The 18,670-nt window shown below is 40.5% G+C and overlaps 1 protein-coding gene across 2 annotated transcripts in view; it reads right to left on the bottom strand.

Annotated features, from left to right (window-relative positions):
* The window catches only part of CUBN (cubilin), a 274,317-nt gene that overhangs the window by 242,899 nt on the left and 12,748 nt on the right, over positions 1-18,670 (bottom strand). For both annotated transcript variants that reach the window (XM_036842057.1, XM_036842058.1), the window contains exons 7-15: positions 18,014-18,117; positions 11,861-11,987; positions 10,735-10,897; positions 8,274-8,405; positions 6,952-7,047; positions 4,987-5,105; positions 4,366-4,552; positions 3,114-3,226; positions 348-582 (exon numbers count right to left, since the gene is read on the bottom strand). In XM_036842057.1, the coding sequence (XP_036697952.1) occupies positions 348-582; positions 3,114-3,226; positions 4,366-4,552; positions 4,987-5,105; positions 6,952-7,047; positions 8,274-8,405; positions 10,735-10,897; positions 11,861-11,987; positions 18,014-18,117 (1,276 nt within the window). The remainder of the gene's footprint in view (positions 1-347; positions 583-3,113; positions 3,227-4,365; positions 4,553-4,986; positions 5,106-6,951; positions 7,048-8,273; positions 8,406-10,734; positions 10,898-11,860; positions 11,988-18,013; positions 18,118-18,670) is intronic.

Genomic DNA, 18,670 nt, shown 5'->3' with positions numbered 1-18,670 from the left:
ATCATCATGTGACATTAAGATAAAAAATACTAAGTGAAGGAGGAGACAATGTCCCCAACGCCCCACAGTATGTACTAGCAGGGGCTATAAAGATGCTGTTCAGTAGTTTCACAGGGGCTGCTTAAAGACACATGTTTTTTAGACTCTTTCCATTCATCTAAATTGTATTATCTCTGAACACAAAATGAAAGTCCAGTTCAGTTTAGATTTACTTGATTTTAAAATAATTATAAAAATCATGTATCATTAGATCTCAAAACAGCTAACGTATCCAAAAATCTAATACTGATCAAGAAAATTTAATAACCTCAAGAATTTGCTTTATTTCTCTCCATGTTTACACTTACCTGGTGGCTGTGTTTCCCATCTTACTGTAAATCCTCTCTCATTTCTTAAATGTTCAGAATAGAAATGAAAATAGAGGGTGTTGTCACTACTGAGGAGTTCGTGATGGGGGATGGAGCCACAGAACCTTCCAAGCGGAAATGCCGCGGAGGAATCCCCATCATGAATCTGAAGAAACTCGTGTGGACAATTGTTCACTGATTCTAATTGGAAAAAAGTGAAAGTGATCCGCAGCACCTAAAAATATAAAGGTCACAAGACACTATTTTTCATTTCTATGTTAATTCTAAAGTATTTCTCCTACTAGTTGGAAGCATTTATATTGAGTCCCTTTCAAGAGATGGATCTATAATTTCCTAAGTATTCACAAAGATATATGACAATTCTATATATTAAATGACTTGTATTAAAAATTGCTTAGACCTAACCAGCTAATATCAAAAATATTAATATTAATGAAATAGATTTTTAACAACTTTATTGAGGTATAACTGATATAGAAAGAACTGCACATATTTAATGTGTACAGTTTGACAAGTCTGGACATATGTAAACATCTGTGACACCATCACCACAGTCAATGTGATAGACATAACCAACACCTTCCAGTTTCCTTCTCTCTCTCTCTCTTTCTCTCTCTCTCTCTCTCGGTGGTAAGAACACAACATGAGATCTATCCTCTTACATCTTGAAGTGCACAATGCTGTATTGTTACCTCGAGGCACCATGTTGTACAGCAGATCTCTAGAACTTATTCACTTACTGTAACTGAAACTTTATACCCATTGAGTTGTTATTCAATGGGTTAATGAAATAGATTTCAGTAAACTGTCAACTTCATTAAACAAAGGCGCTCCAAATGTATAGCTAACAGTGCTTCCAAATCAGTAAAATATAACATTTAAATATCTACCTTGAATTAAATTTAACTGACTGATAACCTGTAGCGTGTAGCATACCCACAGTTCATCAGTGACCCCCAGAGATGCTGATTCCTCAGGGGTCTCTGAACCTCTCAACTGATGCCCAGCCTGGATGGACGACCTCAGGTGTAGACAGTAGACATGGTGTAGGCAAGTGTAAAGTGTGCTAGTCTTTGGTGGTTGGATGTCATTGAGAGATGAGTAATACCAAGAGTAGACATCACGGGAAAGGTACCATGAAAAGTTCTGAGTATGCAAGTAGGTGAGAATAAACATACAAATGTGTCTTCAAGTTAAAATATTAGAATGTGCAGACTTAAATATAGTAATATAATTAATGAAACATAAAAGATTTTGTGCTGACAACCTCATTTAAAACAGCCAAACTACCAAAAGGAGGCTGTTGAATCTAATTTATGATCTAAAACCACAACAGCATTCAGCTCATGAAAAAGGGGATCAGGATATTTTTGAAATTCTGTGCTAGGGTATTTTTAAGGTTTGTTACTCAACATTACATCATTTTTGTCCTTGACGCAATTTCAATGAAAATCAAATAAATGTTTATGAATTGAACTACCCTTATTTCAATATTACATAAACTGTATTATGTAAACTGTGATGGGGATATGAAGATATAAAAATCACAATAATCAAGAAAAACAGCATGAAGTTTTCTACAAATTCACAATAAATGCATTAACATTTTTTCACAAAATGATTTTTTCTTGAAAGAAAGATGTTTTCAATGTCAGGAAACAGAATTCATGAAAACTAAATGGAAGGAAGGAAATTCACATAACATACCCACTGGGAGACTGATTTTGGAGTTTATTCTATTGTGGGGTCACCAGGCCCCAAAGAATCCTTGCTCCTCAAGGGAAAAAATATTTCTGACCTTGTACAATGACCTCTGTAACATTAGCTTGCTGGGAAAAATTAATAGGATTTCAAGGGAAAGCCTTAGCTATTCACACATACAACTTTATTTTAATGAGTCCATGTGTTGGTTGAGAAATAAATATTTGGAAAAGTCTGAGTAATTAATGTTGGGGATAAAAGCACTAAAATCCTTGGGCTCGGATCTTAATCTGAAGAGTGTTTGCACAGCAGTTCCATCACTGGAGTCGAATGGCCTGGGTTCAAGTCCCTGCAGGCCACTTACAGACCATGCGCCCCTGGACAGATTTCTCAGCTGCTCAAGGGTAAAATGAGGATAAGAATTCTTATCTTTCAGGGTTATGAGAGTTAAACTGCAATGATTAAATGTATGTGAAGCAATTAGCATAGCACATTGACACAAGCAACGCCACAGAGAAGACTTGGATAAGGAAGCCACCTTAATAGCAGTCCCCATTCTGGCATAATAATCAACATAACACTGAGTGATCGCTACCGTCTTGGTAACACTATGACTGTACAAATTACTGGCTTGCTGTCGGCCAACCCATGTAGCATCCGTAGTGGACAAAGCATGGACTTTGAAAGACAAACTTGGCTTTGAAATCCAATTACCAGCTAAAGAATGTTTTTAAAAAATTACTTATCTTCTCATAGTTTCCATTATTTCATCTATAAAATGAGGATACTAGTACTTTAATTCAAAGAATTAGTATAAATTTTTGAGAAAGGTATGCAAAATACTCAGCCCAATGCCTGATACTTAGAAAGTCCTCAATATAAGGTATGACGATAGTTATAGATAATTAGTATATATATAGTACAGATAATTCAACTATCATATAGTTGAATTATCATTGTGTGTATTTTATGTAATATATACACATGCTACATGTTCGTACATATAAATGAAGTGTACACTTGGATGGGAGATACTGTATTTACCATTCCCTCTTCAGTTCGGATAACCCAGAAGCAGTTAACGTCATGAACATAACCAACGTCAGGGCTCATGTAGCTGAAGCTTCCATTCATCCCTGAGAGGGACCCTCCACAAACTGCAAAGGAAAAGAAGATGAGCTGTGCTTTTCAGACACTCTGAAAAGGCTCGCCCTGCTGCCGAAGCTTTTAGAGAACTCCGAGTAATTCTCGTTGGAGACAAAAGCCCTGCCATTCTTTCTTCTCCCCTGTCTCCCTTCAACATCCACCCAAATCCCACCTCGTGCTCAAAGCCCAGCTGATGTCTCCTCATCTCCGCCTGAATTTCCCTGCCTCTTGGGGTTTTCTCCGGCACCCATTCCCTCTGTCTCTGTGACACCTGACACAGTTTAATTCTTATCTTTAGCTCCCGTCTCTCCTCTGTCGTTGTGTATCGTCTTGTCTCCTCAACTGGAAGATAAGCTGATAATAGGTGGAGACTATTTTATTTTCTGTTTCCTTATTTCTCCACAGGGTCTACTAGAGTTGTAAATACACAGCAGTCTCAATAAATGTGCCGATTCAGAATCAGGAGGAATGACGGAGGGGTGGAACGGTCAGAAGAGGTTTACGGAGGAGGCTGAATAAGAAGTACTCCTGAGGGACAGATACATTTGGATGGGAAGCAAAGAAGGAATTTGGAGAGGTTTGGGGAGAGAAATTTCCCAAATAAAGGAACACAGCCGAAATGCGGTGGCATATGGGGTCAAGAGAGAAGGAAATCTGTCTGGCTAGAAAGGGCGTATTTTTAGGGAACTAGTGAAAAATAAGGTTAGATGGATAGGGTGAGGCCTGGTTATAGAGGATGACTGAAAAACAGTCCCAAACTTTATTTAACAGACAAAAGGGAGGCACTGTATATTTGAGAGCAGGAGAGTGACATGATTACGTGTAATGTTCCCGGGAAATGAAATGGCTGCTATAGAGAAAACTCTCTCTTAGAAAACAACAATACCTTTAGCATATTTTGTTTTCAAAATGGACATAATGAAAGTGGCAAATATGGATTTAATTTTTCCTTTGATGAAAAAATTTTTATGGCTTGAATTGAAATATATATCTACCTTGTGAATTTCACACCATTTCTGCAAGGGAAGACTTAGTTCTAAGCCTTTGAGCAACTGAACAAGAAAGCAGGTTCAAAATCTGCAGCAGGACTCACTCAAGGATGATACTTCTAACCTGTGAGCATCTGTGGTACAAGAAATGCTGAGCATACCTTGCTGGGGAATCTGACAGAGAAATCCAGTCCAGAAACGTGTGCATTCACAACTGAAAGCATTAATGCCATCAACACAGGTTCCCCCATTCAGACAGGGGTTGCTCAGACACTCATTGATGTTTTCTGTGCAGTTGATACCTGCCCAACCCGATTCACAATTACAAAGATACCCAGAGACTGTTTCCTAAGGGAAGAAGAAACATAATGTCATAGAACAAAGGGACAGACAATAAACTGGAACCAACCCAAATAATAAAGAACAGCAGTGCTATGTATTCTGTGTAGAAGGTGTCGAACCATAAGCATCTTCCAGTAGCCTAACTTGTACCGATGCATTTCAATGGTACTTGCAAAGTATAAGAAATCAGATGTATTTGGGTCAAACTGCAGGCTTTGTTTTACCGCTTTGTAAATCACTGAGAGAAAAAATGAACTCATTGGTTTTTTCTGGGAACTAAAGTTAGTACCTACCTTTTATCTGAAAGTTATTGACAGTTGTTTATCTTAAGTTTGAATCATTACCTTAAAATCTGTAAATCATAGAAAACATATTTCTCAGAAGTGAAACTACAATTATTCTCCAGTACTCAGTTTCCCCAGGAAGAGGAAAGGACTCACTTTGCACTGTCCATGTAAACAGGGGTGACTCAGGCAAATGCTGCTGAGCTGCGCACATCCATGTGGCCCATAACCGCTTCCAGTATATCCCGGGAGACAGGTGCAGACCGGTAGGGAACCTGGTTAGAAATACAAATGGATGCGTAAATACAGGTCCCCTCCATTCTGACCCAGTAACAAAACTCAGGCTCTGTCGTCTAAACAAGGAATCGTCAAAGTCTACACATCCCCAGGGGCAGACAAGGCAAGGTATGAGGAGAAAATATTAGAATCTTTTTTTTTCTAGTTTTTATCTTAAGAATAAGAAAGACCTGACACATTTGCAATATTTATTTGCAGGTTGACACTGGTGCTGTCAGCCTGTATGTCATGGTCCTGAGTTGTGTACAAATGTGAGGCATGCCAAGGAAAAGGGGAGTTTCTTATCATGGAGGGGTTGACGGCAGGAAAGAGCATTCCTCTGAGGACAGTATCTGTTGCAAGCACTGTACACATACTGACTAACTTAACCCTCTCAAGAGCCCTATAAATAGGTACTATTATAATTTCCATTTACAGATGAAGACAAAGCACAGAGAGATGAAGTGCCTTTCATCAGGGACACACAGCTAGAACATGGTGGAGCCCAGGGAAAAGTAAAATCCAGTCTTCTTCTAGAATTCATTCTCCTAACCACTTCAGTAGGCTGTTAATCATTTAAAAAACACTTAAAGAGTTATACACATATATACATGCATATATATACACACATATTCTTTCATATATGTGATATGACAAGTTAGCAAAAATAAAAGTGGTATTTTGAAATAACGAGAGATATGATACGTTATTCAATAAATGGAGTTGGGGCCACCTATTTGGACAAAAATATCAAATTAGACCTCTATTTGATGCTATAGATAAAAACAAATCTTTAAAAGACCAAAGATTTTAATATTAAAAATAAATGAGAGTACATGTACTTGACTATTTTTAAAGAGTTTGGTAGGGAAGACCAGATTACCAGAGGAAAAACCCTAAAAGAAAACATTTACCTTTTTGACTACATAAAAATTTTAAACTTCTATATAGAAAATACAACCAAAAAATTGAAATAAAAACAACATCCAGGAAAATTACATGTAAAATATAAGACAGATAATGAGATAATATCCTCATAGTACCTAATGAAATTTTACAAATCAGTAAGAAAGCAGATGAACAAAGGACATGAAAAAAATTTTTAAATGGCCAGTAACTGTCTAAAAAGTATTCATTATGAATTATTAGTAATCAGAAAGTTTTTTGATTTAATCAAAATTAAAATAATGAGAAGGCAATTTTTGCCTATAAATTGACCAAAACGAAAAATAGCAATAGTACCCTTTATTGTCAAGGGTGGGGTAAATGTATATTTTCACACACTGTTAATGAGCATATAAATTGATATATTTTCTGGGAGAAAATTTAGTAATATGTATGTATTTTTTAAATTGTAGGAGGTGAAGCTTCTTTTATGCAGCACAGCAGACCCTGTGGGTTTTCACCCTAGATCCATTTGCCCCTCCTTAGTAGTGAACTCCTTATTTTAACTGGGGGCATGGGCACCTGAAATAAAGATTACATTTCCCAGCTTCCCTTGCAGCCAGGCTCAGTGCAGCCAAAGGCCCAGAAAGGGGAGTCCTTAAAGAGAGCTGACAGGTCCTCCTTCCTCCTTTTCTCCTTCCTGCTGGAATACAGTCATGCATCTATCAGCTGGCTTAATTATCTTGGGAAATAATTGCAAAAATTAGAGCAGATAATAAAAGAGCATAGCCTATTGCATTTTAAAAAATCCAAATGTATAGTTTTATAACATGGATTAATTTTTGGTTTGAAGACCAAAGTAAGAATTTTGAAAATAGAGGATTTTGATTCTAAAATGTTGATTTGCTTTAGAAGGTCATATTACAATACCCCAAACCAGAGGGAGAGATGAGTCATTACCCAGAACCGAGGAGCATGACGCGAGTGGGTGGCAGCCTCCGTTATTGACCGAGCAGAGGTCTATGAGGGTGCAGACTCTTCCATCGCCCTGGTACCCTGATCACAGCAAGAGCAGGGGCATGAAAAACAACGTCAGGAATATGCAAGAAGAAGAATCGCAATCTGAGAATCAAATATCACAGGAACCAGACCAACCAGAGATCTTCCACCATCAAAACAGAAAATGTAAATGTAATGTGTCATAAATAAAATTCCATAGTTAAGAAAATGGACAGGGACTTCCCTGGTGGCGCAATGGATAAGACTCAACGCTCCCAATACAAGGGGCCTGGGTTCAATCTCTGGTCAGGGAACTAGATACCGCATACATGTCACAACTAAGAGTTCGCAACACATGACTAAGGAGCCCACATGCCACACTAAGAAGCTGGCGAGCCGCAACTAAGGAGCCCACCTGCCGCAACTAAGGAGGCCTGAAGCCACAACTAAGGAGCCCACATGACACAACTAAGGAGGCCTGAAGCCACAACTAAGGAGCCCACGAGCCGCAACTAAGACCCAGTGCAACCAAATAAATAAATAAAATAATAAATAAATATTAAAAAAAGAAAATGGACAGCAAGAATTAGGAACCTGATTTCAGAAACAACATTCAGGGTTGTTTCTAATGACAAAAATAAAACTAAAAAGACAAATGAAACTACTGGGAGACTTAGAAAGTGCTGACACCAAGGAAGTTGACATTTTTTAATTACAGTGACTTTGAAGATCTTGGAGCTGAATTATTCTAAAAGTCCAAAGTACTGTTATTTCATGTTAATAAAACATACAGGGTTTCAGTTTACCCCTTAGAATTCCCTGAACTTCTTGGATAGTAACTCAGTTTAGGTTAGAGAATAGGAGTCATGACTTCTTTCCAGAAGAGAAGGGAAACTCACATGTATGATATGCCTACTATTAACGTCTGTTATTTAGTAAACTTTATATGGAAAACATCTCATGAGTTCATTATATTAATAAATTATTTGTGGCAACAATAGGTCTGTGATCCACAGAGAAAATCTGTCAAGTTCTGCATTATCTCAAGAGGCTATTTCACAGTTTGTAAAGGCTTATTGTTTTCCATTGATATTCAAGATATGTTTTATTTCTTTCTTATCACATAGCTGAACTAATGTGCCCTGGACCCATAAGTTAAGTAAAACTTTTTGCACTATTCAGTTTGTCTCCTTAGACATAAGTCCTGTTTACAATGGAACACAAGAGCCTGTTTTCAAATGCGTGTTTTGCCCGTAAGGGTATCAGGACATTTGGTGTAGCACCTGGGGGACAGTGCTGACAGTGGTAAGATCCAGGTGTGTTTACACACTCAACAGGTGGAGCCACAGAACAACCGCCGTTGCTTATCTCACATTCATTGATATCTTCACAAATGTGTCCATTTCCTTGCCAGCCTAGAAAAACAGGTTTGAAAAGTTAGCTCTTCAATAGTTAAACACACATGAAAACCTGCTTAACTGTGTGAGGAACCACTGATTAAAATGAGATATACTCTACCTATCAGATTGGCAAAAATTGTTTTAAATACTTACCATCAAATTCCTGCAAAGAGGTGGGCACATGGGGTAGTCTTATATGCTGTTAGTCAGAAGTTAAATTAATAAAACCTATCGGGAAAGAGATCTAGGAGTATTCGTTTAAAATTTTAAAATACATACCTTTTGACTAACAATTCCACTTCTTAAAACATATTCTGCAATGATAAAACTGTCAGTACATAAAGATGTAGGTAAACTGGTATCTACTGCAGCATGGTTTAATGGGGAAAAAAACTCTCAATGGTCTATAGGAGCATAGCTGAAAATATTATGACTCATCTATACCATTGGATGCTAAAAGCTATTTTAATAATATGTGCACACACACTGAAAGAATTTTCCCGTATTGTTTTAATTGAAAATACCAAATTTTAGAAATATATGCAGAGCTGTGATCCCAGTTTGGGGAAAGAATTTTTTTGAAACCTGCATATAGGTCTGTGTGCTTGTATGAGTGAAGGAAAAGGCAGAAGAGGAGAGAACCAGTTGCTGACAGTGGTTTCATCAGGAGAAGGAGCTTGAAGAAGAAAGGGATTGTCATGTTACTTGAGACACAGCTGTTTTATTCAACTGTTGAGTTTTATTACTCAATTGAAATGATTTAAAATTATAAGAATTTTTAAAACATTTTAAATCCTTTAAAATATTTATTGTCTTTGATCTAAGTAGGGACCCCTTCTAAAAATCTACCTGAGAAAATTATCATATTTGTGGGTGAATAATTGAATGCATAGAAAAAAGCTGGAAGGAAATATGTTCAAACATTAGTGGTGGTTCTGAGTGATGACTATTTTTTTTTCTGTTTTTTTTTTTTGTAATTTTATAGTTTCTTTATATTTTATAAGAGCATATATTGCTTTGATATTCAGGGAAAACTAAGGTGATTGACAGGAAAACAAAAAGTTTGTGTTTCTCTTTTTCTTCTCCAACAATAAAAAGAAAAACGTAAGAACACCTTTGCCCAGGTTATACTTTAAATGATTTACTTTTCTGATTTCTAGTTTTTAAAGATTGTCATTGGCAAATTACCTTGAAGAACATAATTATTTGCACATTTTGCTTGCCCCTGAGAACTAAGAAGGAAAAGGTCTTGACGTGTTTCCTTCAGCGTCTTTCTAGCTGTACAAGATCTAAACATGTAAGTTGGAGAAAGTCACTAAACCAGACATTGCTAAGGGAACCAACAGGCACGTGAGGCTCCCTGGCAAGAGAGAATAAGGGAGAACTCAACAGCTCGGCTCTCACCCAGGGCCAAGCAGACCTGGGTTTGGATCCTGACTGAGGCTAAGCTCTTGGATCTTGGGCAAGTTATTTACCTTCTCTGAGGTTCAAGTTCTTATATTTCAAAATGGGAATAATACTAATTCCCACCATTTCTTGTTTCTGTTGCAGCTGCATGAATTAGAAACTGCCTAGCACAGTGCCTTAATGACATTCTCATAAGGAATAGCTGCAGTTATTATATTCTTCTTGGGTTCCACTTTCTAAGAACACCGAAGGAGTGCAGACGGGCCTTGTAAACTCTCTGGGGTCTGGTCGATTGCTTACCAGTGCACCCAGATCAGTGCTCAGCTCACAGCAGGTGCTCTGCAAGCATGCCTTGAAGGGAGGAGGATGATCTCACAGTAAGAAATGAAGCTTTGACTCAAACCCAGGCAGTCTGAGCCCTGAGTCCACATTCTCAGGGACCTCCCCTGGAGGTTCGGTCTCTGTGGGTCTGTGATGGGGCTGGACAACCCTGTTTACAGCCAGGCCCCAGGGTCTTCTAATGACACACCCAGGTGAGGACTACTGGACTCTAGTGAACACAGTCAGAGCTCAGTTTGCCCAAGTCTACCATCATCTGGTTCATATGAAAGGTGGGACCAGAGCACGTGTCTTTTGATCTCAAGTCTAATCAGTTCACAGCCATAGCAACAAAATGTTTGACCTCCCAAACTCTATGGCTAACCCTGGCCCCAAAATTTGACTCTGGCACACTTTGGGACAAACCCCTCATTTCTTTTGTTGAATTGTTACAGCAGTAAGATGGTCTGGAGTGGGATTTAGTGAATCAGGACATGAAACTGGATCGGAAGCCATCCTGAAAACAGCATTCTTATCCCTCGGCAGTGGAAAGAACTTGGTTCTGGCATTTTGCCTGGCTGCCAGGCATCTCTGGCCGGGCGGGGACATGTCCATATACCTGCGGGACAGGCGCCACAATAGAAGGAGCCCGGCGTGTTGAAACACTGCACAAGCGCTGAGCAAGGCGTAGGCCAGAGGCTGCACTCGTCTCTGTCCAGCGTGCAGGCCATGCTGTTCGACGGGGCCGTCCACCCGGCATCACAGAGGCAGCTGTACCTGGGCTGGCAGGACGACAAGGGTGTGAAGAAAGGCAATCAAGAAAAATGAGCACGAAAAGCCTTTGGAAATCTCACCCGAGCCCACAGAAAACTGATTTTTCCTCTAACGTTCATTTCCATGAGGCCAGTGGAGTGGCTTCTCTTTTTCTTCCCATATGATTAAGCATTTAGACCAGACCATGAAAAAAAGAGAAACAGCTTTATTTTAGAATAAGGGAAACCTGTCATTTGCTCCCAAAGATGCCTGGGAAAGAGTAGCAACAATCAAGAGCTGTAAGTCAATATAATTAAAGTCAATCAACTCAGCCTGCTCTGCTTTTAGAGGGAAAAACACCCATGTAGGCACAGACCTTGGAAAATCAATTCTGTTTGTTTCCTTTTTGAAGGTTCCACCCACCACCACCCCTCCCACCATGGCTGGAAGGGAACCATTTTCCATCACATGGGCAGAAAAAAATAGAACTAAAAATAAAGACCGGAAGGTCTCCAGCAAGGCCAAGTGGGCCAGGGCTGGGCGACCTTGAGGGCCAGGAATCAAGGTCGCCAGGACCCAGAGCACAGGGGACGCTCAGGGAGGTAGAGTCTGCAGCAGTCACAGGGGCTCAGGCGGCCAGAAAAATCCAGACTCCTTAAAATTGAATGTTGCAAACAAGGGCAGGCCTTTTGTGTTGCCATGTCTTGTCACCGTTAAAACTCACAAGGCCAAGAGAAGGTCATGTCTCACAGCGAGATTCATGGACGAATAATAAAAAAATGCTCGGATTTATATAATGAAATCAACCTCTGGGTCCCGTTTTCTGTTTATTTATAGACAACTGTCACAACCTTCCTCATCTGAGGCCGGCTTAAGGGCAGGACGTGGCTCCCCTCTGCAGCCCCACAGGGTCCTGCTTGTACACGGCTACGCAGAGGGAGGAACTAATACCCAGGCCTCTCCCGAGGGGTCCCACTCCGGAAGACACCCACCTCTCCAGCCTGCACCCGGACCAGATCCTCGCAGATGCCGTGGACACAGCGCACCTGGGAACCCCCCTCACAGTCATCGTATTTGGATGCACACTGGGGGCCGTGGGTCTCAGGCGAGCAGAGACAACTGTTGGTCACACAAAGCACAACGTCAGGACCTGTTTCTTAGCATCAATAAAAAAATAGCAGTAATTCCGATTGCAGGTCAGTGATCTTCACGTGGAATCATAAACCAGCAAACCAGATTTACTGGCTGGCGTCTTGGGAGAAAACCACTGTGCTCTTCTTTAAGCGGCAGATTGAGTAAATGTGTTATCATGTCAAATATGGGGTGAGAGGGCACGACTACCACTATAAATTCTTCTGCTATCAGGTCATCAAACAGTGCTTTCAAAGGTCAGCCATCTATAAACTAAGGGGGACGGAGCTCCTCAGGATGGTACAGGGAGAGATCATCGCAGCCTTTCAAAGTCCATCCAGCTGGACCCGCCAGTAAGCCCAGGTGACCCTGACTGAATGGATAAATTCCCGAATATTCTCTAGGCTTGCGTAACCTCACCAACAGTGGTATATCCACATCTCAGAGTCTATGATGATGGTGATTATACTACAAGGGCAACACTTCTATCCATAAGACAGGAGTTAACATAGTAACATTTCTTCCATTGTCACATTGTAACTCACAAGATGTAATTATCACGTATTACCTAAACTAGCCCTGGGTGTTTTGTCATGAGATTTCAGTTCCGTAATAATCAAATAAGCAAAGTCGTTTTAAGCTATCGTAATCTTAAAGTTGCTGAGTTAGTCTTATATCTGTCCTGCAGCTTCAGAGGGAATGTGGACGGTGTGAGATGGTGGCTGGGGGAAGGGGGGGAGGTAGAGGAATCACAGAGCTACACTTCTTTACACGTCTGAGCACAGCTGATGGAGCGAGAGCCAGGCCTGCAGGGCACTGTTTGCCTGACTTGAGCCATGTTGGCCACTGGGGCCAAGGGCAGAGTCAAGGTACGAGGAGGACCTGTGTGGCCATGGACCGTGAACTAGTTTCTGAGTGTTCTGGAAAAGGGGCCACTCTACCTGGTAAAGAAGCTCTTTTAACGATACGTGCTGAGGCACAAAGAGCTCAGCTGATGTCCATGGATAAAAACAAATGTGTGATTGGCAGTGAGGGAAAGGGGAGCTTGGTTGTTGGAGAAGCTCCAGGAGCCACAGTCTGGGCACAGAACTCGGTGTAGCCGTGGAGGCCTCAGAAACAACTGCTGTGGTGGCACCTTCGAGTGGGTTCTAAGGAAGAAAGAGACCAACAAATGTGGCCGGAGATGGAGAGTAAGAGTATGGTGGATACCATTCAGGCACTCACATGTGGGGTTGCCAGACCTAGCAAATAAAGATACAGGATGCCCGGTTTAAAATTTGAATTTCAGATAAATACTTTTTTGGTATAAGTATGTCCCATGCAATTTGCAACATCACTATATAATTCTGTAAAACCTGTTCCATTAATAAATTACATTTCTGAGCATTCCAAGGTTGCCTTTCTCATTAAGCTCATAGATGGATAGCTATACATGATTAAACTTAAAAAGAAATTCAATTATTCATTCCTTACCCATAAGCTATTGATCTTCTTCTCATCTCTCTTTTTCCATACTCCCCCTCTCATATTCTCCTCCCTTTCCTCTTCACTCTCCCAGCCTTACACAGAATATTCTTTCAGACAATTTAATTAGACTCTTGGAGATGGCAGGACTTTGGACCATCTCTTGCACACATTTGAGGATCTGATCCAGGTGGCTTCCTGGCTAAAAGTTTATTTTACCAGCACCTCCACCCACCAAAGGAAAATTTTTTTTAATCTTTAAACCAACTATTACTAGCTTTCTGAGTCTATGATGTATGAGAAGTCTGAGTATTCAGGAACCCATGGGACAAGACTGCCTAGGTTTAAATCTTGACCCTTCCTGTTAACTCTTCACCTTAGACCATGTAATAATTACTCCCTCTGCCTCTGTTTCTTGTAAAATATAAGTGCTAATCTATGAACACTATTTTCACCTTGGGGTCTAAAGGCATTTTCCTGTAGGAAGTGCTCAGGAAACTGCATTTATCTTATCACTAAGTGATTTACTATTGGAAAAGGACTTGAAATTTGAGAAGAGCTGCAGTTAAGTCCTCTCTCTTCCTTCTCCCTTGCTATTGTCATTTGGAGAGGAGTATATTTTAATCCTACGTACTTCCCTAATGAGCTACAAAGTATACTTCTTTCATTAAGTTTAGATAACATGAGAAGAAGAAAGCCTAAGGGGAGGAAGGAAGCCAAATACAAGAGCAATTTCCTTACTATGATCCTCAAAGACAAATATTTTTAATCCCATTTTACTGGCAAGGTTCAAATTGCCCAAGGCACAGAATTAGCAATTGGCAGAAGATGAATTAAAACGTAGGTCAGTGTTATTCCTGTACTATTGTTTTTCCACATCGCATTCCCATGTTCTGAAAGGGAGAGTTAGTTGAAGACTTTCCATTTCTACATGTCTTTTTAACATAACAGTGTTTGTATGCAAAATGCATATTCTCAAGGTGTCTGGATACACCCTTAAGGAAAAAGAGTAGCGAATTATATGCCTCCCTGAAGAAGTCACTTTTGTAATGACCTTCTATTGCTGATTTGGTTCCAGCAGAAAAAAACTAGGCTTTTCCATCTTCAAAAACGCTGCAAGTGCATTTGGCAGTTGAGACGAGGTCACATATATTTTCATGGTCATAGTTTAACTTGTGCTAGAGTCCATGGTTCAATATTAATATAACTGACTAACTAAAAGAGGTAATATGTTTAATACCTAACTACCATCTGAGCTAAAACCAGATGATCCTCCATCATAAGCTCTGCCTGTTTTAAAATCTACCAGTGATAAGAATGGAAATAAGTAAAATAAAATATGATAAACACCATGTGTTCTTGGAGAAAAAACAAACAACAAACTCAACTTTTTTTTTTTTTTTTTTTTTTTTGCCCTATAAAGCCTTCTAGATCTGAGCCTGAAGTACATAACATGCACCATCCATGCATGGCCAATGTGGATCCCACGGACTGTCTCAGACCCACAGTCAGCAGGAAACAATAGGAATTACTTCTTCAGAATAAAGAGGCAATAACAGTATTGAGAAGTGGCAAAATATTACCTGTTAGCTATCTGAGCACTTGGGACAAGACCACGAGCCACAGGAGTCGGGGAAAACAGACGATGGTTTTTCTTGCTCTACTTTCATTACTCCAAGAAAGAATTTTTACCAGAAATTTTTCTGTGAAATGGGGCTTCCAATGAATTAGTATTTGCATAGCGCTTTATCTTTCACAGGTCTTTATAATTAAAAATTATTAATCCCCTTAAATAAAGACTCCTTTGTCTCCCTCAAGTAAGTGGGCTCTAAGAGTCAGAGACTGAAGAAGGCTGTAAATCCAGAGCAGACTCCGCTCACCACAGACACATTTCTGCACATCCAGATTATTCAACAGGGTCTCAAGTTGGCCTTCATCAACTGCCCACAGAAGTTTCCAGAAGGGGTTTCTAGTCTCAGGGAAGCTACTGATGAACAAGGATTTCACCTCACGTAATTAGTAGAACTCGAGGAAATAGCTAAAGGATCTTTGTTTCATTCCACATAGATTCCACAAAGCAAGCATTTAATCTTACGCTCATGTACATTTTTCGATATGCTCTTTTATTCCTTCAAAAAGACTTCATCATATGCCTGAATGAGAGTATTTCAGTCATAGATAATCAACTGGAATTCACGGGGCTTCATAAACCATCCCCACAGCAAGGAGAAACCAGATTGAAGTGCTGTGCTCCCTAACGTCCTCCAGCAAATCTATGAAGGGCAGAAACTAGAAACCAAAACCATTCCCAGGGTCAGCACAGTCAGTCCTTGGGCTTTCTTTGATAGGACGGTGCAAGAGAAAATAATTCAGTGCTGCCCTATCAAGCTCAATCTGCCATTTAGGCAGCTCTCAACAAATACAGTGGCCCTCTCTCCCTGCCTCTCTCCCTCCCTCCCTCCTTCCCTCCCTCTCTCCTCTCTCTCTCTCTCTCCCTCACTCCCTCCTTCTCGTTTGTATCTGGAAAAATTAACCTCTGACATGCAGCAAATACTTGCGTTAAAATTTTTCTTTTCTTTTCCATTTTGCAGGGGTAAAAATACAAATTTGTCCTGGGGGGAAAAAACGATTTTGGCTCCGTCTATGGGTCTCTCCTCCCTGCTGCACACATTTGTTATTGTGTTGAGTTGCAAGACTCCAGAAGACAGTGATGATAACAGAAGACCAAGAGTGAGAACTAATCTCCAGGACATTCCTCCATAACAGGAAGGTGAGAACGATTAGTGCTAGGAGTCATTTGCCACCGATATCTGCAAGCAGCGATTTTCATTGATAAGTGCCCATAAACAGAAATGAGGAGATAATGCTTTCAAGGCAATGAAAGATTAGACCTGCATTCTGGATCTGGCCCAAGCTTGAATGTTTATGAAAGCAGGGATCAGGGGGTTCCTTTAAATGAGAAACAAAATCCAGAGAGCAAAAGGCTCTTTAATAATGTAATAGTTCATTTACATCACAGGCGGTACAGTGTGCATGACATTTAAACTCACAGACACATCCACCAGAAGTTTGAATGAGTTAAGTTTGTAACTTGCAATGAGCAAAAAATTTTAAGATCAGGTCAAAAGAACAAAAGGATCGACTAAATGAAAAAGAGGAAGATTGGGGTTGCTTTTTGAGAAAATAGTGTGTGAACAGATGACAAGGCCAAAACCAAAATTACTGTGCTCATTTTTGCTGGACAGGTCAGAATGGATTGTTACAAGGGGATTGAAGAACAAGACATCAGGGATACCAGCGAGAGAGTAAATAATTGCTCTTTACTCCAGTGAGGTCACACCCAAAGATTTTGTCATAACAGAACCAATTTCTTTACCTTTTAATAATCACTGAATATAGGAGATCCACCAAACTATAGGGAAAGATGATGTCTAGAGGTTTGGGGTTTCTTTTAAGTGATTTTTAAGAAACTACAGAAACAGTTTGACATTGATCTGCCGTACATGTTTGGACTTGATTATCTAACAAGATAGTGCATCAGCCAGTGTAGCTTTCAAGACCAATATTCCTAGAGTTTGATGGGAACATGGACGCATCGGGATACCTAAGTCGGCTTTGTAAGGGAAGGGAAGTTCTCCTGCAGAGGGCGATGCCTGAGCAGAGCAGGAGAATGCAGTAGACGAGCCACGTGACAGAGGCAATCGGAAGAGAAGACGGGGGAGGCCTGACGACTGTGCTGAGGGCCTGATGGCTAACTGAAGAAAGACAGTGAGCGTGAACCGTGTGAAGAGAACCTCGGTTCAGTCTCTGCTCTGGTTACAGCGAACACTGCACTTAGCGCTTGAATGGAGATGTCCTGATGTGATCTATCAGCTCTCTACTCTGTGGAATGAGGGCAGCAGGGACTCGCTGGTATGGGGGGTGGTGTCCCTCCCTCTTCTACGTAAGGCTCTTCAGTGGCTGCCACTTTGATGCTCTGACTCCTGCTAACCCTTCAGCCTCATCTTGCCCCGGGCCATCCTCACTCTCTACCCCAGCCATGGTGGCCTCCTTCCCGTTCCTCAGAGATTCCAGAGAAAGGATTTCTTCATGGGGTGAGAGCTGAGGTCACACAAGCTTTTTTCCATCTAAGTAAATAGCTACGTGTATGTTAAATAAGCACCACGTGACTTCCCCAGGGAGCACCTAATTTTGCTGGTAATACAGATGCTTAATCTTGGACACTTTTAACCAGGGGATGTCTTAGCCCTTCAAAAACACACCCTAATACTTTTTTTAAAAACCAAAAAAACAGGCAAAAGTGACAGTCAGTTTTGAGCTAAAGCTTTAAGAGACTTTACATATTTCTGTTTAGCTCTCTGGGGGCTTTTGACCTTGGCCATGAGAAGGACATTTCTCAGGCAGCTGGGACACCTCCAGCCCAGGCCTAAGAATGAGACACGCAGACCAAGCCTAAATGAGGTGGAGCCACCGTGGCCAATATGCAGACCTGTGAGTATGAAAAATAAATACTTATTGGTTTAAAAAAAAAAAAGGAAAGAAAAAATCACCTGTAACTTCCTGCTGTATTTATACACGTGGCTCCATTCTGGCAGCCCAAGGGTGTTCCTGAGTAAATCTCACATTCGTTAACGTCATCGGAGCACAGAGGACCCTGCGTTCAGACAAAGAACAAAGTCAGGTGTCGCAGGTCACAGAAGCATCTGGGGCCAGTCTTCACAGGATACGTTGAAGGATTTAAACACGGACAGTAAAGAAATCCTCGGTCAAGCCAAATACATTAAAACTGAGACTGATCTCCAGTCATCCTTCCTCTGGAACTCAGGTATGGCCCAACAGAGACAAAGAGCTCTTCGCAGATCACACCACTCACACGAGAAGAATCCTTACACAGACTAACCCTCATTTCACTATGGAGCTCTGCCTGGGAATAGTCACATAATTTCTTTTTAATGCACATGTCAGGAACATTTTCATCATTAATAGAAAAGGACAGGAAAATGTACAGGCTATATCAAGATTTGTTTAGTACTTTCAAGGCTGAACCATTTAAATTCATGCTAGCCAGAATAACACGTAGTATCCAATCCAGTGAACCCTCCTTAAGATGGCTCAGTATTCAGTGGGTGATAGAATCATGCCCGCCGCTGTTTGGATTTTGGCGTACGTGGTGTCATTCATTCTGATTCAGGAGACCACAGAATCCT

The sequence above is a fragment of the Balaenoptera musculus genome, chromosome 2 (genome assembly GCF_009873245.2).
Source record: "Balaenoptera musculus isolate JJ_BM4_2016_0621 chromosome 2, mBalMus1.pri.v3, whole genome shotgun sequence".
NCBI classification, from domain to species: Eukaryota; Metazoa; Chordata; class Mammalia; order Artiodactyla; family Balaenopteridae; genus Balaenoptera; species Balaenoptera musculus.
This window is presented reverse-complemented; position numbering and strand designations above follow the sequence as displayed.